Source organism: Caenorhabditis elegans, chromosome III, assembly GCF_000002985.6.
Source record: "Caenorhabditis elegans chromosome III".
NCBI classification, from domain to species: domain Eukaryota; kingdom Metazoa; phylum Nematoda; class Chromadorea; order Rhabditida; family Rhabditidae; genus Caenorhabditis; species Caenorhabditis elegans.
Window position 1 is genome coordinate 12673440 of NC_003281.10, and position 25278 is coordinate 12698717.

The 25278-nt window shown below is 32.3% G+C and overlaps 3 protein-coding genes and 2 non-coding genes across 6 annotated transcripts; 2 read left to right on the top strand and 3 right to left on the bottom strand.

Moving 5' to 3' along the window:
* The first annotated feature begins 237 nt into the window (after nt 1-237).
* Nucleotides 238-12786, top strand: elpc-2 (Elongator complex protein 2). The gene is made up of 9 exons (NM_067247.11): nt 238-373; nt 422-679; nt 1389-1650; nt 3823-4237; nt 5251-5476; nt 7331-7652; nt 9788-9918; nt 10277-10457; nt 12315-12786. Exons 1-9 carry the CDS (start codon nt 245-247, stop codon nt 12725-12727), a joined length of 2337 nt encoding a protein of 778 aa, NP_499648.3. The 5' UTR covers nt 238-244; the 3' UTR covers nt 12728-12786.
* A 475-nt stretch (nt 12787-13261) lies between these two features.
* On the bottom strand, nt 13262-14477 carry rsp-3 (putative splicing factor, arginine/serine-rich 3). The gene is made up of 3 exons (NM_001383015.1): nt 14298-14477; nt 13863-14250; nt 13262-13796 (listed from the first exon to the last, which is right to left on the bottom strand). The coding sequence occupies exons 1-3, from the start codon at nt 14465-14467 to the stop codon at nt 13578-13580; spliced, it is 777 nt and encodes a 258-aa protein (NP_001370111.1). The 5' UTR covers nt 14468-14477; the 3' UTR covers nt 13262-13577.
* Nucleotides 14478-14878: 401 nt separating this feature from the next.
* spin-4 lies at nt 14879-24810 on the top strand (the record flags this gene model as incomplete). Of its 2 annotated transcripts, NM_001392221.1 has the most annotated exons (8): nt 14879-14927; nt 14983-15137; nt 15190-15330; nt 16395-16753; nt 18959-19102; nt 20344-20897; nt 22083-22279; nt 23932-24810. In NM_001392221.1, the coding sequence occupies 7 exons, from the start codon at nt 14888-14890 to the stop codon at nt 22226-22228; spliced, it is 1539 nt and encodes a 512-aa protein (NP_001380236.1). The 2 variants fall into 2 exon arrangements, with proteins under 2 accessions (NP_001380236.1, NP_001368702.1); NM_001379966.1 differs by lacking the exons at nt 14879-14927; nt 14983-15137; nt 15190-15330; nt 23932-24810 and having other exon boundaries at nt 16515-16753; nt 22083-22228.
* Nucleotides 20064-20420, bottom strand: Y111B2A.30. Its single transcript, NR_052811.1, has 2 exons — nt 20322-20420; nt 20064-20231 (listed from the first exon to the last, which is right to left on the bottom strand).
* Y111B2A.29 lies at nt 20747-22304 on the bottom strand. The gene is made up of 2 exons (NR_052812.1): nt 22134-22304; nt 20747-21029 (listed from the first exon to the last, which is right to left on the bottom strand).
* Nucleotides 24811-25278: the final 468 nt, after the last annotated feature.

Here is a 25278-nt window from a genome sequence, read left to right on the forward strand (position 1 = left end):
TTATGAAAATTTTTAGATTTTTTCCTTAAAAATGCAAAGAAAAACATAAAAAATCGGGAAGAAAAACTGAAAATTAAAAAAAAAGAATTGTTTGTCCTGTTTGTCCTAGAGGAGTACACGGCGTGGTGGCCGAGACCCCGACTCGGCCAGGCAAGTTTTTTTTTTTTTTTTTTTTTTCAGCAATTTTAAACGTTTTTTTTTGAGTTTTTTCACGAGATTTTCACCATTTTTTTCCAGAAAATCAATGAAAATCGAAGAAGAATTTATCTCTGCTAGTGTAAACCCACGGTCGCACTGCCTGACCGCCTGCAAAACCGCCCCACTTGTCGCCTATGCCTCGTCACTTCAAATCGCAGTTCAAACAATTCCAAAAGTGAAAATCGAGATGAATTTTATCATTTAAACTTCAAATAAATTACAGGATGACTCAGAAGTCGGTGTTATCAAGAGCACCTCGGAGCGTCGTCATCAAAAACCGATCACCGTGCTGAAAAGACTAAAATCTTCGGAAATCGTCGCCGATGAATTTGTCACTGGCGGTGTGGATTCTCGTGTAGTTTTATGGAAACTACGTGGAGAACACGTGGAATACGTCGCAGATCTGACAGGTTGCGATGGAAGTGTCGGAAGTGTGTGCGGATGTGTTGAAGATGGACGGAAAGTTGTAGCCGCTGCTTGGGTTCGTTTCAGAATTGCAAAAAAAGCAGCGGCGTCGCATCTCCATTCGGCTTGGTTTTTCATGATTTTTTGTAGATTTGAAGAAAAAAAACAACAAAAAAAACAGAGAAAACACAAAATTGTCTTTAAAAATGACAAAAATGGCCAAATCCCAAGTGTTTTATTTCGAAAAAAATAAAAATCCAAGCTCAAAAAAATCAGGAAAAAGCGTGCCACAGAGTTGCAAAATTGCGCTCCGCCTCTTTTTCTGTGCGGCGCTGTTTTTTTTGCAATTAAAAATCGATTTTTTTGAAAATATCGAAAAATTGAAGAAAAAAAAAATTTTCTTCCAAAAAATAACAAAAATGGCCGAAATTTGAGTTTTTCTTTCGAAAAATCAAAAATTTTCAGCCGAAAAAAAACCACAAAAAATCAGGAAAAACCGTGCCGCAGGGTTGCTAGGCTCCGCCTCTTTTTCTGTGCGGCCCTGCGTTTTGCAATTAAAAATCTAGTTTTTTGAATTAAAATCATAATTTTTTTTTTTAAATTTTCAACTTTAAAAAATTCAAAAAAAAAGAGAAAAATCGAAATTTTATCGAAAAAAATTCACAAAAATCAAGAAAAACCGTGCCGCAAGGTTGCAAAATTAGGCTCCGCCTCTTTTTCTGTGCGATGCAATTTTTGCAATTTTATATTCAATTCTATATCTAAAATTTATTTTTTTTTTTCAGGTATCCGAGACGTCAAACGGCTTTCACGCATGGTGGACATCTTCAATTGGAGATCTTCTAAATTCCACTGAAATTAAATTGGATCACAAAGCATTTGCGCTCTGCCTAGACGCTATTTCCATTCAAAATTCTGTACTCTTAGCAGTCGGAACTTCAAAACGATTTGTAGAGTTATATGGAGAATCGGCAGACAAAAAATCGTTTTCTCGGCTGATTTCTGTCGCTGGACACACTGATTGGATTCATTCGATTGCTTTTAATGGTTAATTTTGCATTAAAAAATATGAGAAATTGGCGGAATTTCAGAGAAAAAATCAGTTAAAATGGCTAAAAAGAAAATTAAAAAAAAAGGGAAAATTGTTCCGAAAAAGGTTTCAAAATTAGGTAATTTTAGGTTTTTCAAAGAAAAAAAAAACAACGTTTCTCTACCAAAATTTAAGTTTTCAATTTGAAAAAAAAGTTCTCCAAAATCGAAAAAAACGAGAATTTTCCAAAACAAAGGTTTGAAAAAAAACCTCAGAATTCGGAACAAACGAAAATTTTAACCTTTTTTCTGAAAATTTTGTCAGACCGATTTTCAAAAAAAAAAAAACTTCGAAAAAAAATTCTGAAAGCAATATTATACAAGAATACACAATTTTTAACACGGATTACGTCCTTTTTCATATTTTTCGGTTTTTCTCAAAAAATAAAGAAAGAAAAACCCGAAAAATTGAAAAAAAACACGTTTTTTTAAAAGATTTTTAAAAATTTAAGGTTTTTAAAGTTAAAAGTAAAAAAATCTGCAAATTTCAGTTTTTTTTTCTGAAAAATTCGTTGTTTTCCAGTTAGTTTTCAAAAAAAAAACCGAATTCTGTTAAATATATTTAATTGACTCCACATTTCCTCTGATTCCGAATATCTAACAGTGAAAAATTTCAAAAAAATTTCCCCGATTTTATATTTCAGCTTGAAATCACGATTTTCATGTGTGCCCGCATCACTTTTTTTTTTCAAATTCGTGCGCGAAGATATTCGCATTGGAGCACGCTTGTGCATTGTTTGATTTTCTTTGTTTATTTTATTTATTTTCGCGAATTTAGTTTTTTAAACTAGTCATTTCATTCATTTTTGTCGATACAAAAATATTTTCCAGAAAAAAATGAATGAAACTCGTTAAGAAAACTGAATTCGGCGAAAATGCAAGCGCGCTCCAATGCGAATTTATTTGGGCGCGTATATGAAAAAAAGTGATGCGGGCACAAATGAAAATAGTGATTTCAAGCTGAAATATAAAATCAGAGCGATTTTTTGTATTTTTTCACATCGAAATTCAGATTCGGGGGAAAATTTGGAGTCAATTAAAAATATTTTAAAAATTTCTCTTTTCGATTTTTTTTTTGAAAAGTAACTGAAAAATGAAAAAAATTTCCGAAAAAAAATCTGAAATTTGCGAATTTTTAAACTTTAAAAACTTTTTTTTTTCTTTTCAAAATTTAAATTTTCAAAAAATTCCGAAATTTTCCAGACAATAGGGAGGTTTCTCTATTTTTCCGAAAAAATTCAATTTTTTTTCGATTTTTCGCGCAAAAAATTTGAGAAAAACAATGTTTTTCGTTCAAAAATTGCGAAAATTTGACGATTTTTCCTGAAAAAGTTTAATTTTTTGAAAAAAGTAGTTTTTTCCACTAAAAAAAGCGGAAATTCCCTTTTTTTTTTTAATGTAAAATGTTTTTGTTTTTTTTCGATTTTCAAAAATCAATGAAAAAACGAAATTTTTCGATTTTTTCTGTAAAAAATTTGGGTTTTTTTTTCGATTTTCAAGTAAAAAAAAAGGAAAAATTGTCCCGAAAAAAATATATTTTTTGAAAAAATCGCTTTTCAATCAAAAAAAAACAAAAATTTTCGATTTTTTGCGAAAAAAATTTGAGAAAAACTTGGTTTTTTGTTTAAAAATTGCGAAAATTTGTCTAATTTTTCGGTTTTCAGAAAAAATTGTTTCCAAAAGTATTTTTGCAATAAAAAGTTGAATTTCTCTATTTTTTTCCAAAAAAAAAAAAATTTTTTTTTTAATTGTTCAAAAAAAAAATTTTTTTTCTTTAAAAATTTTAGTTTTCTGAGAAAAGTAGTTTTTCCACTAAAAAAACAGAAATTCCTTTTTTTTTCTTTTTCAAAAATTGTTCCGAAAATTTTTTGGAAAAAAATTTCGTTTTTTTTTCAATTTTTTTTTGAAATAATTCGCAATTAAGAAAAACTTAGTTTTTCGATTAAAATTGCTACAATTTGTCGATTTTTGCTGTGAAAAAAATTTAATTTTTCTGATTTACAACTTAAAAAGAAAAGAAAAAACAAAAAATTGCGAAAATTTGTCTATTCTACCTGTAAAAATTTTAACTTTTCGATTTTCAATTTAATAAGATAATTTTCGATTTTAAAAAATCCCCAAATTTTCCAGACAATCCCGATCATCTTCTCGTCGCCTCAGCTGGACAAGACACTTATGTCAGACTATGGGCAATTGAACCAGAAACTGATGAAAAGTCTGAAAATATTCGCGAAGATTCTTCAACTACACCACCAGATGAACTGACATCATCAGCTAATCTCTTCTCAATCAACTATACACCATACCGTTGTAGTTCACATGCTGTAATGCAGGGACATGATGATTGGGTTCATTCGACAGTTTGGTCAAATGATGGAAGAGTTCTGCTCACGGCGAGCAGCGATAAAACTTGTATTATTTGGAAAGAAATCGATAATCTTTGGAGAGATGATGTTCGGCTGGGAATTGTTGGTGGAGGACAGGCTGCTGGATTCTTTGCTGCAGTTTTTTCTTCATCGTTGGATTTGAAGGATTCCGGCGAAAAGTTAGAGTTATTCGAGTTTTGGAGTAAAAAAAAACAAAAAAAAAATCTAAAATTCGGTTTTTGACTCCTCGCGGTTGATTGTTTGGAGTTTGCCAGAAAAATAGCCAAAAAAAACAAAAAAAATTAATTTTGTCTTTTAAGAAAATTTTATTCGAAAAAAACCAGAAAAGAAACACAATTTCCTTCAAATACAGAACAAAATTATTTGTTTTTCCGAATAAAAAAAACCAAAAATCCAAAATTTGCCTTAAAAACCCAAAAAAAAACTTTTTTTTTCCAATAATCATTTTTTTTCGGAAAAAAACCAATTTTTTTCAAAAAAAAAAACTAAACAAAAAATGCATTTTTCCGAGAAAAAAACCAAAAAATTGATTATTTTACTAGGAAAAGCTCAAAAATAGCCATTTTTGCCAAAACAAAAATCATTTTTGTCAAAAAAAAAACCAAAAAACCAAAAAAAAATAGCAATAAATAAGAAAACGACAAAAAAATGTACCGAAAAATCCCGATTTTGCCTAAAAAAAGACATTTAAAAAATATATTTCTGCCAAAAAAATCTTTTTTTTTTCAAAAAAATCATTATTTTACCAGAAAAAGCTCAATGAATAGCTTTTTTTGCCAATAATGTCTTATTTATGACAGAAAATTCTAAAAAAATTGATTTAAAAAAAAAAAAAAACAAAAAATGAATTTTTCGCCACAAAACCCAAAAAAATTCATTGTTTTAACAGAAAGAGACCAATAAATAATCTTTTTTGCCAAGAAAAACCCATTTTTGGCAAAAAAAACCCCAGTTTTTTTGGCAAAAAAAACCCCAGATTTTAAAAAATCCCAAAAAATCGATTTTTCAAGACAAAAGAAACCTTAAAATTAATTATTTTTTCGGGGAAAAAGCCCAAAAATAGCCTTTTTTGCCGAAAAATCCAATTATTTTTCCAAAATAAAATTTGAAAAATTCATATTTACCACAAAAAAAAGCCCCAGAAATCAATTTCTAAAATAACATTTTCCAGAAATGCCGAAAATGTGGTGATCAGCAGCTCATATTTCGGCGGCCTTCACTGTTGGAAGTCCACAGACGAACAGAAAACCTTCTGGACAGCACTACCAATGACTGGTGGACATGTTGGAGAAGTTCGCGATGTTGATTGGCATAGATCTGATGACGGGGATTCCGGCTTTCTGATGAGTGTCGGGCAGGATCAGACTACGAGAGTTTTCGCGAAAAATGGGAGACAGGTAAAAAAAAGTTTTAAAAAAATTGAAAAAAATGAAAAAAGGAATGAAAAAAATGAAAAAAAAATGAACAAAAAATGACAAAAAATGAGACAAAATTGAAAAAAAAAACGAGAAAAAAAAATGAGAAAAAAAAATGAAAAAATTGGAAAAAATGAAAAAAGGAATGAAAAAAAATGAAAAAAAATGAAAAAAAAATGAAAAAAAAATGAAAAAAAATGAGAAAAAATGAGACAAGATTGAAAAAAAAATGAGAAAAAAAAAGAGAAAAAAAAATGAGAAAAAAAAATGAGAAAAAAAAAATGAAAAAATTGGAAAAAATGAAAAAAGGAATGAAAAAAAATGAAAAAAAAATGAAAAAAATGAAAAAAAATGAAAAAAAAATGAAAAAAAAATGAGAAAAAATGAGACAAGATTGAAAAAAAAATGAGAAAAAAAATGAAAAAAAAATGAGAAAAAAAATGAAAAAATTGGAAAAAAATGAGAAAAAAATGAGAAAAAAATGAAAAAAAATGACAAAAAATGAGACAAGATTGAAAAAAAAAATGAAAAAAAAATTGGAAAAAAATGAAAAAAAAATGAGACAAGATTAAAAAAAAATGAGAAAAAAAATGAAAAAAAAATGAGAAAAAAAATGAAAAAATTGGAAAAAAATGAGAAAAAAATGAGAAAAAAATGAAAAAAAATGACAAAAAATGAGACAAAATTGAAAAAAAAAATGAAAAAAATATTTGAAAAAAATGAAAAAAAAATGAGACAAGATTGAAAAAAAAATGAGAAAAAAAATGAAAAAAAAATGAGAAAAAAAATGAAAAAATTGGAAAAAAATGAGAAAAAAATGAGAAAAAAATGAAAAAAAATGACAAAAAATGAGACAAAATTGAAAAAAAAAATGAAAAAAATATTTGAAAAAAATGAAAAAAAAATGAGACAAAAAAGAATTACTTGGATTTTTCGCAAAAAATACCGTACACTGTGGTTTCGCCACGAAAAGATGTGCGCCTTTTTTTCAATTTTTTCTCATTTTTTTTCTCATTTTTTTCATTTTTTTTTTCATTTTTTTTCTCATTTTTTTTCTCATTTTTTTCTCATTTTTTTTTTCATTTTTTTCTCATTTTTTTCATTTTTTTTTTCATTTTTTCCTCATTTTTTTTTCATTTCTTTCTCAATTTTTTCTCATTTTTTTCTCATTTTTTCTTTCATTTTTTCTTTTTTTGTTTACATTTTTTTCATTTTTTTTTCATTTTTTTAAAAATCATTTTTATGACAAAAAAAAATGAACAAAAAAAAAATTTTTTTTTTTAATCCTCCAAAATGAGAAATCCCCGGCCAATCAGAGATTCTCTCCACCCACTTTTCAACCAATCAGCGTCTTTGAACTCCGCCCTTCATCTGATTGGCTGGAAAGTGGGCGGAGCAAATCGCTGACTGGTCGTGCAGTTCTTATTATCTTTTTTGTATTTTTTTGTAGGATATATGAATTTCATTGCGAAAAATTGAAAAATCTAGCTAAAAAAGCAATTTTCAAATTTCCGACCAATCACCGTCTTCGAGCTCCGCCCACTTCATCTGATTGGTTGAAAAGTGGTGGGCGGAGCAATCGCTGATTGGTCGGTGAATTTTATTATCTTTTTTTGGTTTTCTGTAAGATATATGAAGTTCATTAAAAATTTTTGAAAAAAAAATTGAAAAATCTAGCTAAAAAGGCTATTTTTGAATATCCCGACCAATCAGCATCTTTGAACTCCGCCCACTTCGCCTGATTGGTTGAAAAGTGAGTGGAGCAAACCCCGCTGATTGGTCGCATTTTTCTAGCGTTTTTTTCTGAATTTTTAATCATTATTTTCAAATTTTCAGCAGTCCTACGTAGAAATCGCCCGTCCACAAGTCCACGGACACGACATGCAGTGCCTTTCATTCGTGAATCCATCGATTTTCGTCTCCGGAGCCGAAGAGAAAGTGTTCAGAGCATTTCGAGCTCCAAAATCATTCGTTAAAAGTTTGGAGGCGATTAGCGGAGTCCCCACGGAAAAAAGTTTCGGTGACAGTGATCTGGCAGAATTTGGAGCATGTGTACCTGCTCTCGGGCTATCGAATAAACCAATGGTTGAAGGGGAGACTGTTGATGGTGAACACTGGGAAGAGGATGCTTTTAGAGCTGCTCCCGTTGTTCTTACGTGTAAGACATTTTTTTGAGAAAAAAAAAATTTGTACAGGATTTTTAAAAAAATAAAGGTTTTTTTTTGGGTTTTTTGGGTTTTTGTAAAATCGAAAAATTTTTGATTTTACAAATTCTTGAAAACATTGAAAAATTTCGAATTTCTTCAAAAAACATCGAAAAAATTGAAAATTTTTGATTTTACTTGAAAAACATCGAAAAAATCAAAAAATTTCAGATTTTCCTCAAAAATCATCGAAAAAATCGAAAATTTTCAATTTTTCTCAAATAATTTCGAAAAAATCAAAAAATTTCAAATTTTCCTCAAAAAACATCCAAAAAAAAAACGAAATTCTTTCGATTTTTCAGAAAAAAATCGAAAAATTTTGTACTTTCCTCAAAAAACTTCGAAAAAATCGATAATTTATCAAAAAATTATCGATTTTCCTCAAAAAACCTCGAAAAAATTCAAAAAATTTTCGATTTTTCTTGAAAAATATCGGAAAAAAAATCGAAAAAATTCTATTTTTTTTGAAAAACATAGTAAAATCAACAATTTTCCAAATTCCTCGACAAAAAACCAAAAAAATCAAAAAATTTCAGATTTTCCTCGAAAAGAAATCGAAAAAATGGAAAATTTCAGGTTTTTCAGAAAAAAAAATCGAAAAATTTTCGATTTTCCTCGAAAAGAAATCGAAAAAATCGAAAAATTCTATTTTTCTTTAAAAACATCGAAAAAACCAAAAAATTTTCAATTTTCCTCAAAAAAAAACCAAAAAAAAATCAAAATTTTTTCGATTTTTCTTGAAAAAAATTTTAAAAATGCTTCACCAAAAACGAAAACCTGAATTTTTCACCCAGACGCGATTTTTGTGCCAAAAATACGGTACCCCGGGTCTCGCCACGACAAATTTTTGTGTTGTTAACTGCAAAAAGGTGTGTGTGCATCTTTAAAAAGTACTGTAACTTCTAACTTTCTGTGAAATTTTTTTAAAGGTTTTTCGACGTTTTTATAATGATTAGTTGGAGGAACAATTTTATTTTTTGTATTTTTGCAACAAAAAATAGTTTAAATCGAGAGAGAATTTCACGCCGGACAATGCGTGGGAAAGTCGTGTACTCCACACGGACAAATACATTTAGTTTTACAATCGAGCCGCGACGCGACACGCAACGCGCCGTAAATCTACCCCAGATATGGCCGAGCCAAAATGGCCTAGTTCGTCAAAAAACTCTTCCATTTCAATTTATGAGGAGAGCCAGAAATCCGTGTTTTTGGTTTTTGTAAAATCGAAAATTTTTCGATTTCTGTAAATTTAGCTTTAAATTTTGGCCATTTTTCTTCTTTTTAGAATAATTTTTAATTGTTTTTTTTAGCAAAAAAAATCTAATTTGATGGTTAATTTTCTGAACATTTTACGTTTTTCGATTTTAAAAAATTCAAAAAAAAATGACAGGAAATTTTGCGATTTTCGTGAAAAACGAGACACTAATTTTTTTGCAAAATTCAGAAAAAAAAATCCGAGCGGGGTCTCGCCACGACAAATTTTTGTTGTTAACTGCAAAAGCCATGTGCGCCTTCAAAGTGTACTGTAAATTTACTTCTCGGAATTTTTTCATCGATTTTTTATTGTTTTTCGATTGAAAAAAATAGTCATTTCACTAGATATTGACGTGATTTCTTAAAGGCGCACAAATTAATTCAACTGGGTCTCGCCGCCGCGCAAAAAAAGTTCAAATGCACTATTTCTCATTAGAAATGCTTTAAATTTCGCACTATTTTATCGCACTATTTTATTTTCTTAACTTTTCAAAAAAAAATTTTAACGATAAATTTAACTAACAACGGAGGACTTTCATTTAAAAAAAACAGGGATACGAGGAAGCACCCGCGCAATATAAATCCGAAAAAAATCCGTGCGCCTTTAAGGAAGCATGACAAATTTTTGTGAAATTACAATAATTTTTCTCACGGGTTGTTATAGTTTATGTGTGTGTTTTTTTTCAATCGAAAAACTATGAAAAATCGATAGAAATCCAGAAAATTTGCAAAAAATTACAGTACTCTTTAAAGGCGCACACCGTTTTTCCGAAAAAAAAAATCGAAAAAGCATTAAAATTTTGCAATTAACAAAAAAATTAGACTTTTTTTCCAGCTCCTCCAACAGAAGACACTCTACAACAGAACACTCTATGGCCTGAACAGCACAAACTATACGGACATGGATATGAAGTTTACGCTGTTACTGCGAATCCTACTGGAAATGTACTGGCGACTGCGTGCAAGGTATAAATTTCCAAAAAAAAAAAACAATAATAAATGCTTTTTTCCAAGAGAAAAACCAATTTTTTTCAAAATTTTGTGCATAAAAAACCCAAATTTTCCGACGAAAAAATCTCAATTTTCGCCAATTATGCCTACCTACCTATGCCTACCCGGTGCCTACATATGCCTAACTACCTAGCCTATATTTTGTCAAAGTTAGATTTAAAAAACGAATTTTAAAAGTTTTTTTGAAAAGTTTTTTTTTTGAAAAAACTTTGTTTTTCGAATTAAAAAACGCCCAAAAAATCGAAAATTTTCACTTTTTCGAATTGTTTTCTGAATTTTTTTTTGCCGATTCTTAAGGTTTCCAAAATTTCAGTCCAGTCACGTGGAGCACTCGGTTGTAATGCTGTGGAGCACGTCGAATTGGTCCAAAAAGTCTGAAATAATTGGTCATCAGTTGACAGTTACCCAAATCGCGTGGAATCCATCTGGAACACGACTACTCACTGTCAGCAGAGATCGAACCGCCAAGTTGTACACGGAGAAAAATGGAGAAGGTATACTTTTTTTGTGAAAAATTTTGGGTCCCGCACCGAAAACTCATGTGGTACTGTAGTTATTGTTCGAAAATTGATTGTTTTTCAAAATTTGCGAAAAGAGTATTAAAAAATCGATATTATTGGAAAATTTTTCAAAGAAAATATTTTTTTTCGAAAATTTTTGGCAGATATTTGGGACTGAGATTTTTTTTTTGATTTTTGAGTAAAATTGAGTAAATTTTTGAAAATATTTATTGAAAATTCATTCGAAACGTCCTGAAAACTAGCTACAGTACCCCAGGAGGAGTTTTCGTGGCGAGACCCGAAAGTGAGTACCAAAAACTGATTCTGAGAATGCGTATTGTGCATCATATTTGACGCGCAAAATATAACTATATCTCGCAGCGAAAACTACAGTAATTCTTTAAATAAGACCACTGTAGCGCTTGTGTCGTTTTCGTTTGATTTTGTATTTCATTCATGCGTTTTAATATTTATTTTGCTTATAAATACTTCGTTTTCAATGCATTTTAATGAAAACAAATTTATTTAAAATACATTGAAAACGAAGTATTTACAAGCAAAAAAATAAATATTAAAACGCATAAATGAAATACAAAATCAAACGAAAACGTGTTTTTTGAAACCGATAAAAGCAACGAAAATGTGTAATTTCATTGAGTTTTCCCGTTTGCCGCGCGCTCGCGACCCCCGGTCGAGGTTCGCTTTTTTCACGGCCACATGCACAAAATTTGGAGAATACGTATTTCACAACATATTTGACGCGCAAAATATGAAACATCTCGTAGCGAAAAGAAAACTACAGTATCCTATAAAAAACTACTGTAGCGCCGCTGGTGTCGATTTACGGAAGTAAATTCATTGCGAAATCGAGGCCCCACGAAAAGGGGAGCAACGAAAAGGAGAGCAACGAAAAGGGGAGCTGGCACTGTGCCAAACGCACAAAACGCAATTTTTCTCACGCAACGCACGTTGATTTTTGAAATTTTCTTCTAGAAGATACGCTTAACAACACGCGACGCGTAACATCGGAGCATCGTTGTATCGTTTTCTTCGAGAAAAATAGCGTTTGGCACCGTGCCAGATCCCCTTTTCGTATCTCCCCTTTTTGCAGATCCCCTTTTCGATCTGCTCCCCTTTTCGTGGGGCCTCGCGAAATCCTAGCCCGTAAATCGACACAAGCGCTACTGTAGTCTTATTTAAAGAATTACTGTAGTTTTCGCTGCGAGATATAGTTAGTTATATTTTGCGCGTCAAATATGATGCACAATACGCATTCTCAGAATCAGTTTTTGGTACTCACTTTCGGGTCTCGCCACGAAAACTCCTCCTGGGCTACTGTAGCTAGTTTGCAAAACGTTTCGAATGAATTTTCAATAAAATTTTCGAAAATTTATGCTAAAAAGCTGGCAATTATTAAAATTTTCCTTGTTTTTTTCTTCACAAATTTTGAAAAAAAAAATCTATTTTCCATCAATAACTACAGTACCACATGAGTTTTCGGTGCGGGACCCAAAATTTTTCACAAAAAAAGTTTCATTAAATAAAACGAAAAACTCGGGAAAGAATTAAAAATGCAACTTTTAAAATGCGATTTTTAAATTTTGACTGAACTCTTTTCAAAATGAGAACTCCCCGACCAATCAGCGATTTGCTCCGCCCACTTTTCAACCAATCAGGTGCTGATTGGTTGAAAAATGGGCGGAGCAAAGCACTGATTGGTCAGGGAATTTAACTAAAATTGAAAAAAAAAGTCGGATTTTCCATTAATTCCCGATTTTTTTTCGTTTTTTCTTTTCTAAATTTCAAACGATTCCAGATTTTTTGCTCCATCTTTATTTTCCAAAATTTCAGTTGACGGCTTCGACTACGATTGCGTTTGGACTTCCGGCAAACAGCATACTCGAATCATTTGGGCTTGTGATTGGATAGACGATGAGCACTTCGTCACAGCTTCCCGAGATCAAAAAGTCATTGTTTGGGCTGAATCCGCCGGCCAAACAGCTCCAAAAGCGACAGTTAAACTCGATGAGCCGGTCACTGCGATTGCTGCTGTTTCAAAGGATGTTATAGTTGCAGGACTACAAACCGGAGAGCTCATTGTTCTTCGATTTGATTCTGAAGGACTTCACGTGATCGAAAAAATTGGAGCCAACCGAATTCCCATCGATTCTGCAGTTTTGCGTTTGAGATTCTCGAAAAATGGAAGAAAATTAGCTGTAGCGACGACTGATGCGAAATTGAGAATCTTTAATGTTTCCCAGTGATTTATTCCAAAATTGTTGACTAATTTGTTATTTGTTTCTGTTTTCAATAATAATTTAAAAAAGTAAAAACACAAGTCAAAAATTCAAAATTTTTATTCGAAATTCCAAGTCGAAACTCACCTGGCTGATTCATTTTTGTGAGCCGGGAAGCGGGTCACCGGCTCACCTGAACATGGCGGATTAGTTTTTTCTCATATTCGAGGGGATTTTCCTAATAGATTTCGGGGTTTTCGAACCCAAAACTGTAAAATTTTTCCTTCTTTTTACTCTCGTCAGGTCAAAATTTAACTAAATTATGTTCCTAACAATACCCAGGGGGCAAATCCAAAACTTTTCCCATAAAATCCTTTTTCCGGGGGTCCTAGTGTGTGTGTGTGTGTGTGTGTGTCGATTCGAAAATCGTGTAAAAACCGATTCGATCCTCGATCGATATGGTGTGTCCCCGCTTTTGATCGTCCAGCGATCCTTTAGTTTCCCTCCTTATAGAGTCCTCCTCCTTTCCTCCAATAGTTTGAATGAAGCGGAGTGGAGGCTGAAACAAAACATTTTATTCGTGGTTCCTCCAACAAAAGAAATTATTGAATAATAATAGGTGGGGCTGATGAATACTTGGATGTGGTTGTTTGAATTAAGGATAGGTGATAAAAAATAGAAGAAATTGTGGATATATATATCCAAAAAGATCGATAAAAAGAAAAAGGTGTGTGTAAACAGGAGAACATGAGGCATGGAATTGTATTAGAAACAGCACAAAAAAAAAGAAATTAGCAAGATATAGTTGTATCAGAACTCTCTGTCAGACGACTCAAATTGCAAAACGATACCGTTTCAAGAATCAGACGCTGTCTCTTTATTGTGGAGATGGTGAGCGAGATGGACTGCGACTGGCCGAGCGAGAACGAGAGCGGGAACGGCTGCGAGAGCGGGAACGAGAACGACGAGGTGAGTACTTTGGCGAAGCACGACGTTCGGCTCTTGGAGAGCGCGAACGGCTACGATCACGGCCACCACCACCGCTTCCGCCTCCAGAAGAGTTGTCCTCACGAACGCGAATGTAGGCAGTTTCACCCTGAAAAAGAAAAATTTAATTCAATTTTTGATTTATTTTATAGTTTCAAAAATAGTAAAAACTCACCTCATGTGATCTGAACTTGGTGTCATCAAGCTTGCGAACAGCGTACTTGACATCCTCGTAACGAGTAAACTCGACGACTCCAGTTCCATCTCGAGCCACATCCGCATAGCAGACGTCTCCAGCATCACGCATATGATCCTTAAGATCCTGCCACGACCCGGTTGGTGGAAGACCTTCAACGATCACTCGGTATCCGGTTCTTCTCTGAGGTCCACCTCCACGACCACCACCACGTCCTCCTCGGAAGTCTCCACCGCGGTGATCACCTCCGTCTTGGAGTGGGCGACCGCCTGGGCCACGTGGTCCGACTCCACGAGTGAACTCGACGCGAATGCGACGGCCATCGAATTCGTAGCCATCGCGAGCACGAACCGCATCCTCGGCATCTCTGGAATAAAATTGATTAATTAAAGTATTTGAAATCAATAAACGAACCTGTGATCTTCGAACTCGACGAAAGCGAACGCCGGTCCACGTCCTGACTTGATATCGACGTACTTGATGCGGCCATACTTGTGGAAAATGTCCTCGACTTCCTTCTCTCGGACGTCTCCTGGCAGGTTGCCAACGTAGACTTTTTGGTCCTCTGAGCCGCCGCGTGGCATGTTTAGTACACTGAAAATGAAGAAATAATTATGATTATTTGCAAAAAATCGGCGACTGAAGATTATTGATAATAAAAAAAATACTGGGCCTAAAATCCTTCAAATTACTGCATTTACTTGACTGAAAAGAAACCCAGAATCGAGTAAAATTTAGAAAAATGAATATTCTCAAGCATTTCTTCGAAAAAATAATAAAAATTGTCTGAAAAAACAAGAAATGAGTGTGCCACGGCCTTCGTTTTCGAAAAAATAACGACCGCGACGCGACCGCAACGCGTCATATGAGCATTCTCCCGCCAAGTTTGAACGAGTTCGGTGGAGCGCGCCTGCGTTATTTTTAGTCACGTATTTTTTTATTTTTTGTGGTTTTCGGTTTTTTATTAGAAAATAAGAAAAAATAATAAATTTCAGAAATTCTAAATGCCAAATGAAATTGAGGAAGGCAGTGGTTTGGACGTTGGTGAGTTTTTAATCGAAAATTTAATTATTTAAATCGAAAAACTTGATTTTTTCAGCCTCCCGACTTGCTGGAAAGAAGAAATGGGTTACTTGTTCCATTCTGCTTCTCGTAAACCTGCTAAACTACATGGATCGATACACAATCGTGGGAGTTATGTCGCGGCTTGCAACATTTTTCGATATCGACGATAAGGGGCAAGGCCTTTTGCAAGTAAAAATTGAATAAAATTGTGGAATATTAATTAAAAACCGAATAATTTCAGACAGTTTTCATTGTGTTCTACATGTTTTTCGCGCCATTATTCGGATATTTGGGTGATCGATACAATCGAAAAATGCTAATGATCACTGGAATTTGCATATGGATTTTAGCAGTCTTTGCATCGTCTTTTTGTGGGGAAGGGGTAAGGGAAAAGGGAAAAAAACGATAATAGAAAGGAAATAATGTTGGAATAAATTACTAAGACAGTCTGAGCCCACTTCCAGTGGTAGATCAAAAGGCGGAGCCAAAAACGCGGGAAAATCGCGGTCTGGAGGTCAATGAGCCCGATGGGAAGGCTCTAGAGGTCAATCCAATAATGGAATAATGACACCGAGAAGAGAGAAGATAAAAAATGACGTTTATAACGCTTTTTTTGGCAATTTTTGCAAAAATCATGCGAAAAATGCTATTTTGTGGCAAATTTTCACTGGAAATACACAAATTCTGAATATTTTGCCGCGAAAATCGAATAAAAAGAGAAAAAAAAGAATATTTTTGTAAAAAAATTCCTATAAAAAGCGGAAAAATTACCAAAATTCTAAGATATTTTTTGGAATATCAAAAAAAAAAGTGCTTCAAAATTTTGAAGAAAAAAAATTTAAATCTGAGTTTTTTGGGGCAATTAATGCATTTTTCACCAAAAAAAGAACACAAATTTGGATTTTTGTGAAAAATATTCTTTAAAAAAGCGGAAAATGTCCAAAATTCTGAGAAAAAACTAAAAAAAAAAAAAAAAATTTTTTTGCAATTTTTTTGAAAAATCCCTCAAGTGAATAATGCGTTTTTTCTCCAAAAAATTGATTTTTGTGAAAAATATTCTTAAAAAAGCGGAAAATGTCCAAAAATCAGAAAAAATGGAGTTTTTTTTTCAATTTTTTTGAAAAATCCAAAAAATACTGATTTCCGGCCATTTAAGATAGGGCTTCCAGGTAGGCGTTGAAACGCCTGCCTGCCTGACCTCAAGGTGACCTTCGCCTGCCTCAATCTGCGCCTTATGCTCTTTGATTTCACGCAGGCCCTGAGCCATAATTTTAGCTTTAAAAAACCTGAAAAAAATGGAAAAAAAAACATGCAAAAGGCGATAATTGAGAAACTTTTTCAATGAAAAATGGGCAAAAAATGGTGATTTTTGGGACAATTTTTCGTGAATAATGCGTTTTTTTACCCTAAAAAATTGATTTTTTTTTAATTTTTAAATAATTTTAGCACTACTACCTGTTTCTCCTGTGCCGCGGAATTGTTGGAATCGGAGAAGCCTCGTACTCCACAATCGCTCCAACCGTCCTATCAGACCTATTCAGTGGTGGCCTCAGAAGTCGAGTACTGATGATGTTCTATTTTGCAATTCCAGTTGGAAGTGGTCTCGGATTCATTTCTGGGTCAAGTATTTCACAGGCAACAGATTCATGGCAATGGGGTGTTCGATTTTCTCCGATTATTGGAATAGCTTGTCTTGGATTGATGTTATGGTTGTTGGATGAACCAGTGAGGGGAGCTTGTGATGGAGCACGGCAGAATGGAGATGAAGCTGATTTGATTGGCGATATTAAGTACTTGATGTCCATGTTAGTGTGCTTATTATCAGAATTTTTTTTGATTAAAAAAATCGGAAAAATTGAAGAAAAAAAATGCGTTGCTGCGGAATTTTTTAAAGTGTAAATTTATTTAAAAGTTCAAAAATAGTGTGATTTTTAAGTTTTTGGGACTATTTTTTCGACATTTTCGAGCAACAAAAATTCATTTTTAATTTAAAAAAATGCGTCTCTATATTTTTATTTTTTTTAATTCGAAAATTTGAGATTAAAAAATTTATATTTAAATGATCTAATAGTTTTTTTTACTAACAATTTAAAAGTGGTGTAGTTGGATATTTTTAAAAAATTACTTTATTAGACTTAAAATTGTCTGAAAACACCGAATTTTATATTGAAACTTCTTGAAAACTTCTCAAAAAACAAGTTATGACGGCTCAAAAAATGGCCTAAAATTAGTTTAAATTTGAAATTTGACTTGTCGCAACGGCTGGAAACAATTTTTTTTTTTGAAATCACCGTCAAATTTTGAGTATACAATGTAATTATCCTGCGTTTTCAACTTCATTTATGTATTTTAAAGTCGATGGACAGCGAGATTTTTTAATTTTTGAAACCAAATTTCGCCGTCCATCGGCTTTGAAATACCTATAAATGAAGTTGAAAACGCGAGATAATTAAATTTTATACTTAAAATTTGACGGTGATTTCAAAAAAGTTAGTTTCCAGCCGCTGCAACAAGTCAAATTTCAAATTTTAACTAATTTTAGGCCATTTTTTGAGCCATCATAACTTTTTTTTGAGAAGTTTTCAAGTAGTTTCATTATTAAATTCGGCATTTTCAGACAATTTTGAGTCTATTAAAGCAATAAAACTATGTTACGTCTATGTTAGTTTTTATTAGGAAAAAAATTCAAAAAAATTGTTTAAAAAAAAAAAATTTACTCGGACAAAATTTGAAAAAAAAATTAAATTCAATAAAAATGCCCTGATTTTATATTAATTTTTTAAAATCCCAAAATCCATTGGTATCCGTTTTCATATCAATTTCAAAATCGATTTCAATCTTTTCCCATTGTTTTGCGTTGAAATTCATGACTTCCATTAATTTCTGACTTTTTATCAATTAAAACAGCCAAAATTGCATGAAATATTAATAAAGTTACAAATTAATGGAAAATCACTAGGATTTCAAAGTAAAACAACGAGAAAATCGCTGTGAAAATTTAAAAAATTAAAAAAATGAATGAAAAATATTTGAAATTCGAATATTTTAATTTAACAATAGGTAGCCAATGGATTTTCGGATTAAAAAAAATTAATATAAAATCAGGGATTTTTTTCTATTTAATTTTTTCACATTGATATTCGGTATCAGGAGAATAAATAGGGTGTATAGAAAAATTTTAATTTTTTGCTTCAAAACATGTCTATGGTACCACAATATCATAGTAAAAAAATTTTTTAAAATTTTCTAAATTTTATATGATTTTTTGAAAATTGAAAAAAATCTCAGTTTTTGCCTAATTCCCATTTGAATTACCGCCAATCGTTCGATGTTCGATGGAGCGCGCTTGCATGATTTTAATTTTAATTTAACAATTTCTCTCATTTTTGACTGATTTTTCATGTTTTTTTTCGAGTAATTCTATTGGAAATTTAATGAAAAATTCAAGATAAATGTAAATTTTTCACTAAAAATAATTGAAAACAGAGAAAGAACATTTTCCAACGACGTTGAGCCTGAAATAATCTATTTCAAAGATTTAGGCTTGAAAAATTTACATTTATCTTGAATTTTTCATTAAATTTCCAGTAAAATTACTCGAAAAAACATGAAAAATCAATCAAAAATAAGAAAAATTGATAAATAAAAATTAAAACAGAGGCAACCGCGCTCCATCGAACATCGAACGATTGGCGGTAATTCAAATGGGAATTAGGCAAAAACTGAGATTTTTTCAATTTTCAAAAAATCATATAGTTTAGAAAATTTAAAAAAATTTTTTTACTATGATATTTGGTCATTGTGGTACCATAGACATGTTTTGAAGCAAAAAATTAAAAATGTTCTATTTTTTTGGCTCGATTTTGTCGAAACAAATTGAAAAAAAAATTTCAAACTTTTTTAAAAAGAAAATTACAAAATTCAATTTCTTAAATCGAAATTTTTTCGAAGTAAATGAATAAAATCGCTAGAAAAAGTTATTTAACAAAAAAAATATTAATAATTTGTAGTAAAACATTCTACCTCGCCTCGGCCGCCTCAATTGCCTCATTCTTCTCAATTGGAACAATGAGCTGGTGGACTCCACAATACGTTGGATTCTCGTATGCAGTTATTCATAATGTGCCAAAAGTACCGGAGACGGAGCTTACACAGTAGGGTTTTTTGAATTCAAACAAATATTTTTTTTTAGATGACAACACAATTTTTGCACGTGATTTCGTCGAAAATTTGTGTGAAAATTTTGAGAAAAAAATCTAATTGAAGACTATTTTTTGCGCTTGTTAAGTATATTTTCAATCGAAAATTTGCATTAAATTTATTTATTTTTTTCAAATTTAAAGTGAAATTGCACCTGAAAACATGGAAAATTGGTTTAAAAAAATAAGAAAAAATAACAATTAATTTATAAAAAAAATTTCCGGCAAATTCCGGCAACGTGCCGGTTTTCCAGAATTTCTAAATTCCGATAAATTGCCGATTCGCTGGAAATGTTGAATTCCGGCAATTTGCCGATTTGCTTGAAATCTTAAATTCCGGCGATTTGCCAGTTTGCCGGAAATTTTAAATTTCGGCAATTTGCCGGTTTGCCGGAAACTTTCAATTCCGGCAACTTGCCGATTTGCTGGAAGTCTTAAATTCTGGCATTTTGCCAGTTTGCCGGAAATTTTAAAATTCCGGAAGTTTGCCGTTTTGCCGGAAATTTTAAATTCCGGCAATTTGCCGGTTAGCCGGAAATTTTAAATTCCTGCAATCTTCCGCTTTGCTGGAAATTTTAAATTCCGGCAACTTGCCGGTTTGACGGAAATTTTCATTTTCGGTAATTTGCCGGTTTGCTGAAAGTTTTAAATTCCGGCAATTTGCTGATTTGTCGAAAATTTTCATTTTCGGCAATCTGCCAGTTTGCTGGAAATTTTAAATTCCGGTAATTTGCCGGTTTGCCGGAAATTTTAAATTCCGGTAATTCGCCGATTTGCTGGAAATTTTAAATTCTGGCAATTTGCCAGTTTGCCGGAAATCTTAATTTTCAGCAATTTGCCGGTTTGCTGGAAATGCTTATAGGGTTTTTATATGACCGAAACACGTAGAACGGTGCTTTTTTGAAATTTTTGCCTGTTTTCTTTAGATATTTTCATAGAATTCGCTAAGTTTTCAAAATAGATGTAGGAACATTCATACAATTTTGCCGATTAAAATTGAAATTCTGAAATTCCCAAAAAAATGTACAAAACCACAATTTGCCAATTTGCTGGAAATTTTGAATTCCGGCAATTTGCTGATTTGCTGAAAAAAATTATTTTTTACAGTTATTTTGGCCCATTACGGTCTATTTTCTGCCATTTAAAGCAAAAAAAAATTCTGACACCACTCCACCTCCAAATTATTTAATTTTCAGAATCAATCTAATCTTCGGAATCATAACATGCATGGCTGGCCTATTGGGTGTCGCTACAGGCTCAATTTTATCACGAGCATGGAGAGATGGTAGCTCAATCTTCCGTAATCATGCCACCGAAAAAGCCGACGTCTATATTTGTGCTCTATCAATGTTCGTGGCTCTTCCATTCCTCTTCTTTGCCATATTCATTGCTGAATACAGTACAAATGGCTGTCTAATTCTCATCTATTTCGCCATTATGTCAATGTGCCTGAACTGGTCTGTAAATGTGGATGTTCTCATGTACGTAGTGGTTGCAAACCGCCGGGCAACTGCTCTCGCCGTTCAGACAATGGTTGCACATTTATTCGGAGACGCAGCGAGTCCGTATATCATTGGAGTACTGTCAGATATGTTACGAGGAGACGATGCATCTGCAGTTGGACACTTTTTTGCACTGCAAAAGGCTCTATATGTACCAACTTTTATGTTGGTCGTTGCTGGCGCATTCTATTTGGCTGCCACTTTCTTTGTTGAGGATGATCGGAAAGAGGCGTTGTATCAGATGGATGGTGGGTGTAGAAATGTATATAAATTTGAATCTAAATTGCTCCAAGGGTGTCGGTTTTTCGATTTTTCGATGTTTTTTTAAAGTGAACATTGGGAAATTGAAAAGCGAAAAATTTTGATTTTCCTGAAAATTCCTGAAAATCGGAAAATGTTAAGTTTAGAAAATTAACCATAAAATTTGATTTAAAAAAAATATAATTTTGTTTAAATATTTAATTATACATATATATACATATATATATATATATATATATTGCCTCAAACAATCAAAGGGTCAAAAATCATAACTTTGTTCGCTGCAAATCGATTTTTATGAAACTTTGGGAATTTATGTTATCAACGATGATCTTTCATTTGACAATAGTCACAAAAGTTCTTGACCACCCCAAGTGTCCTAACTCGGAGCCAATTTTTTTCAGGAATTTTTCAGATCTCGGTTCTTTTCAGCTTTGAATTGATGTTTGTGTGCGGATTTTTCTTTGTTTAGAATACATTATTAGAAAACAACAAAAGTTTGGAAAAAAATCCGTCCAAAAAATTTTTTTTGGTTGATCGTCCAAAAATTTTCGAAAAAAATTTTTTGTCGAAAATTCTAGATTTTTTCTACAAAAATGATGTAACCAAGTGTAAACCATTTTTACACATACAAAACACATCAGTTTAGTTTGATACACTAAAATGATAATAAAAAATATAATTTTTTCGGATAATTTTTGAGTTTTTTGAATATTTCTTGAGATTCAAATTTCAAACTAAAATGAATTTTATGTGTAAAAATGGTTTACACTTGGTTACATCATTTTTGTAGAAAAAATCTAGAAATTTCGACAGAAATTTTTTTCGAAGATTTTTGGACGATCAACCAAAAACAATTTTTTGGACGGATTTTTTTCCAAACTTTTGTTGTTTTCTAATAATGTATTCTAAACAAAGAAAAATCCGCACACAAACATCAATTCAAAGCTGAAAAGAACCGAGATCTGAAAAATTCCTGAAAAAAATTGGCTCCGAGTTAGGACACTTGGGGTGGTCAACAACTTTTGTGACTATTGTCAAATGAAAGATCATCGTTGATAACATAAATTCCCAAAGTTTCATAAAAATCGATTTGCAGCGAACAAAGTTATGATTTTTGACCCGAAACTTATTTGGAGACCTAATAAAAAAGAAAAAAAAATTATTTGCAGCCCCCGATAACTGGCACCACGACGATCCTTCGGAAGACTTGGATGACCTACTTTCTCACGAGAATCCTGAAACAGTTGAAGGAGTTGAAGAGCATCCGGCTGATATGATTGTACCGCTTGCACATTCTGATGGAGATACAGCTTGACGATACGATGAGGAACAGCAACACAGACAACGACCTTCATTTAATTCTTCGGTAAGTTTAAACGGTTTTTCTATCAAAAAATTGAAAAAAAAAAAACTGCTTGAAATTCTTGTTTTTTGCGTAATTTTACATTAAAAACCGCCAAAAACCGCTAAAATCTGAAAGTTTTGTACATTTTTTGAATACCGCTTCTTATGAAATTGGATTTTTCAGGCTCATTTTATAACTTTTCAAACCCTTTTCCGAAAAAAAACCACCAAATCGCCGATTTTTAGGCCAATTTCCTTCGGGTTTTCAAGTTTTATTAACGGAAAAGCGCCTGAAAAATTGACAAAAAGATCGTTTTAAATGAAATTTTGAACAAAAAATCGAGAAAACCCGACGAATTTAGCCCGACAATATCGAAAATGACGCAAAGAATTTTTGAAAAATTTTCAACTGTAATATTCTGTCGTTATTGGGTCTATTTTCTGCCATTTAAAGCAATTTTTTGCGTAATTTTACATAAAAACCGCCAAAAAAGACCGAATTTCATAGTAAAATTGTTCAAAATTATGTCAAAAGTGTTTAAATTTTTAGTAAAAATAGTTTAACTCTAAAATTTCGTACTTTTGAGATTTTTTTGCAAGAAAAATGTCTCAAATTTGTTTAAATCCGGCCGAGTTTCAGATTTCAACCGTTTTTGTTTTTGGCAAAATTTTGTAAAGTTTTACTATGAAATTCAGTATTTTTTTTGGATTTTCCTGATTTTTTTCCGAATTTCAGCAGATTTTTACAGAATTTAACCCTTTTTTCTTTTAAAAATTTGTTGAACTTTCTATAAGTAGCGTCGCGCAGAAAAAGAGGCGGAGCGTAATTTTGCAACCCTGCGGCACGGTTTTTCTTCAAGATTCCTCCTTTTTCATTCAAAAAAAAAGAGAATAAAACAAGTAAAATTGGAACTTTATTGGAAAAATCAACAGAAAAAGCCATGCCGCAAGGTTGCAAAATTACGCCCCGCCTCTTTTTCTGTGCGGCACTGCACAATTCACGGATCTTCAAAAAACCCGAAATATTTTCAAATTTTCAGAAAATTTTTGGGTTAAGACGGAGCTCAAAGACGCTGATTGGTCAGAGAGTGGGCGGGGCGAATCGCTGATTGGTCGGAGAGTTCTTAGTGATTTTCTGGTTTTTATAGAAAATTCCGATAATTTTTGGGATTTCGATTGTTTAAAAAAATCCAAAATAGTCTCAAATTCAAAAAAAAACCACAAAAAACGGAAAAAATCGCGAAAACTCCCCGACCAATCAGCGACTCGCTCCGCCCATTTTCGGACCAATCAGCGTCATCGAGCTCCATTTAACCCAAATTTTATAGATTAAAGATGAACGTAAAAATATAGAAAAATATTCAATTAGTTTGAAAATAAAATTTATTTTTTAACAATTTTATTTTCAAACTAATCGAATATTTCTATATATTTCTACATTCATCTTCAATCTATAAAATTTGGGTCAATACGGAGCTCAAAGACGCTGATTGGTCAGAGAATGGGCGGGGCGAATCGCTGATTGGTCGGAGAGTTCTTAGTGATTTTCTGGTTTTTATAGAAAATTCCGATAATTTTTGGGATTTCGATTGTTCAAAAAAAAATCCAAAATAGTCTCAAATTCAGAAAAATCACAAAAAAACTTTAAAAAATCGCGAAAACTCAAATTTTCAGACCCCAGACGACATTGAAACACTCGCTTCCGTAGACGAAGATGGTATTAATCTAGAAGAAGACGCATGTACAATTAAATTCGATTCGATTCGCCGGAAAAATGACGATAATTCCGTGGAAAACGGGCAAAATGCCGCCGATTTATCCGATGAAACGGATGAATGGGATGTACAGAGACCAGATTCAGGAGATGATGATCCTTGAGTTCGTTTTAGACGTCGTCGTCGTGATGGTTGTGTGTGTGTGTGTAGAATCGTTATTTCCGTTGTTGTAGCTGTTTCTCATAATTTTTAAATTTTTTTTCCCAGCAAATTTGGGTTATTTTCGATAATTTTAACAATTTTTGCTGTAAAAATTATCTAAAATTCAGAAAAACCGCTAAAAACTTCCCGACCAATCAGCGATTCGCCCCGCCCACTCTCTGACCAATCAGCGTCTTCGAACTCCATATTGATACAAATTTTATAGATTGGAGATAAATGTAGAAATATAGAGAAATATTCGATTAGTTTGAATTTTTTTTAGATTCGATGTTTTTACATACATTTTTGATTTTTAAAATTTGGGTTAATATGGAGTTCGAAGACGCTGCTTGGTCTGAAATGGGCGGAGCAAGTCGCTGATTGGTCGGGGAGTTTTCGCGATTTTTCTGAATTTGAGACTATTTTGGATTTTTTTTCAAACAATCGAAATCCCAAAAATTATCGGAACTTTCTATAAAAACCAGAAAATCACTAAGAACTCTCCGACCAATCAGCGATTCGCCCCGCCCACTCTCTGACCAATCAGCGTCTTTGAGCTCCGTATTAACCCAAATTTTATAGATTGAAGATGAATGTAGAAATATCATTTACTATATATAAAGCGCGTGTCCTTCCGTCCGTTTGTAGTTTGTAGTTTGATCTTTGGTCTTTGAACTCTGTAGTTTGTAGTCTCAATCACCTAAGAGGGGTCCTATAGCCCCCGCCCCTTTTGTGACGTCATCACAAATTGGCGGGAAATTCAAATTTTCTGAGAAATCATTTTGGCGGGATTTCAAATTTGAATTTTTTGAAAATATTTTGGCGGGAATTCAAATTTTAATTTTTTTGAAAATATTTTGGCGGGAATTCAAAATTTAATTTTTTTGAAAATATTTTGGCGGGAATTCAAAATTTAATTTTTCGAAAACATTTTTGGCGGGAATTTAAATTTTTAATTTTTTGAAAATATTTTGGCGGGAATTCAAAATTTAATGTTTTGAAAATATTTTGGAGGGAATCCTAATGTTCAAAAAGTGGACATTTTCACCTTTTTTCATGAGATATTTTTGTAGGATTAATTGAATTGATGATATGTGTCAAACAT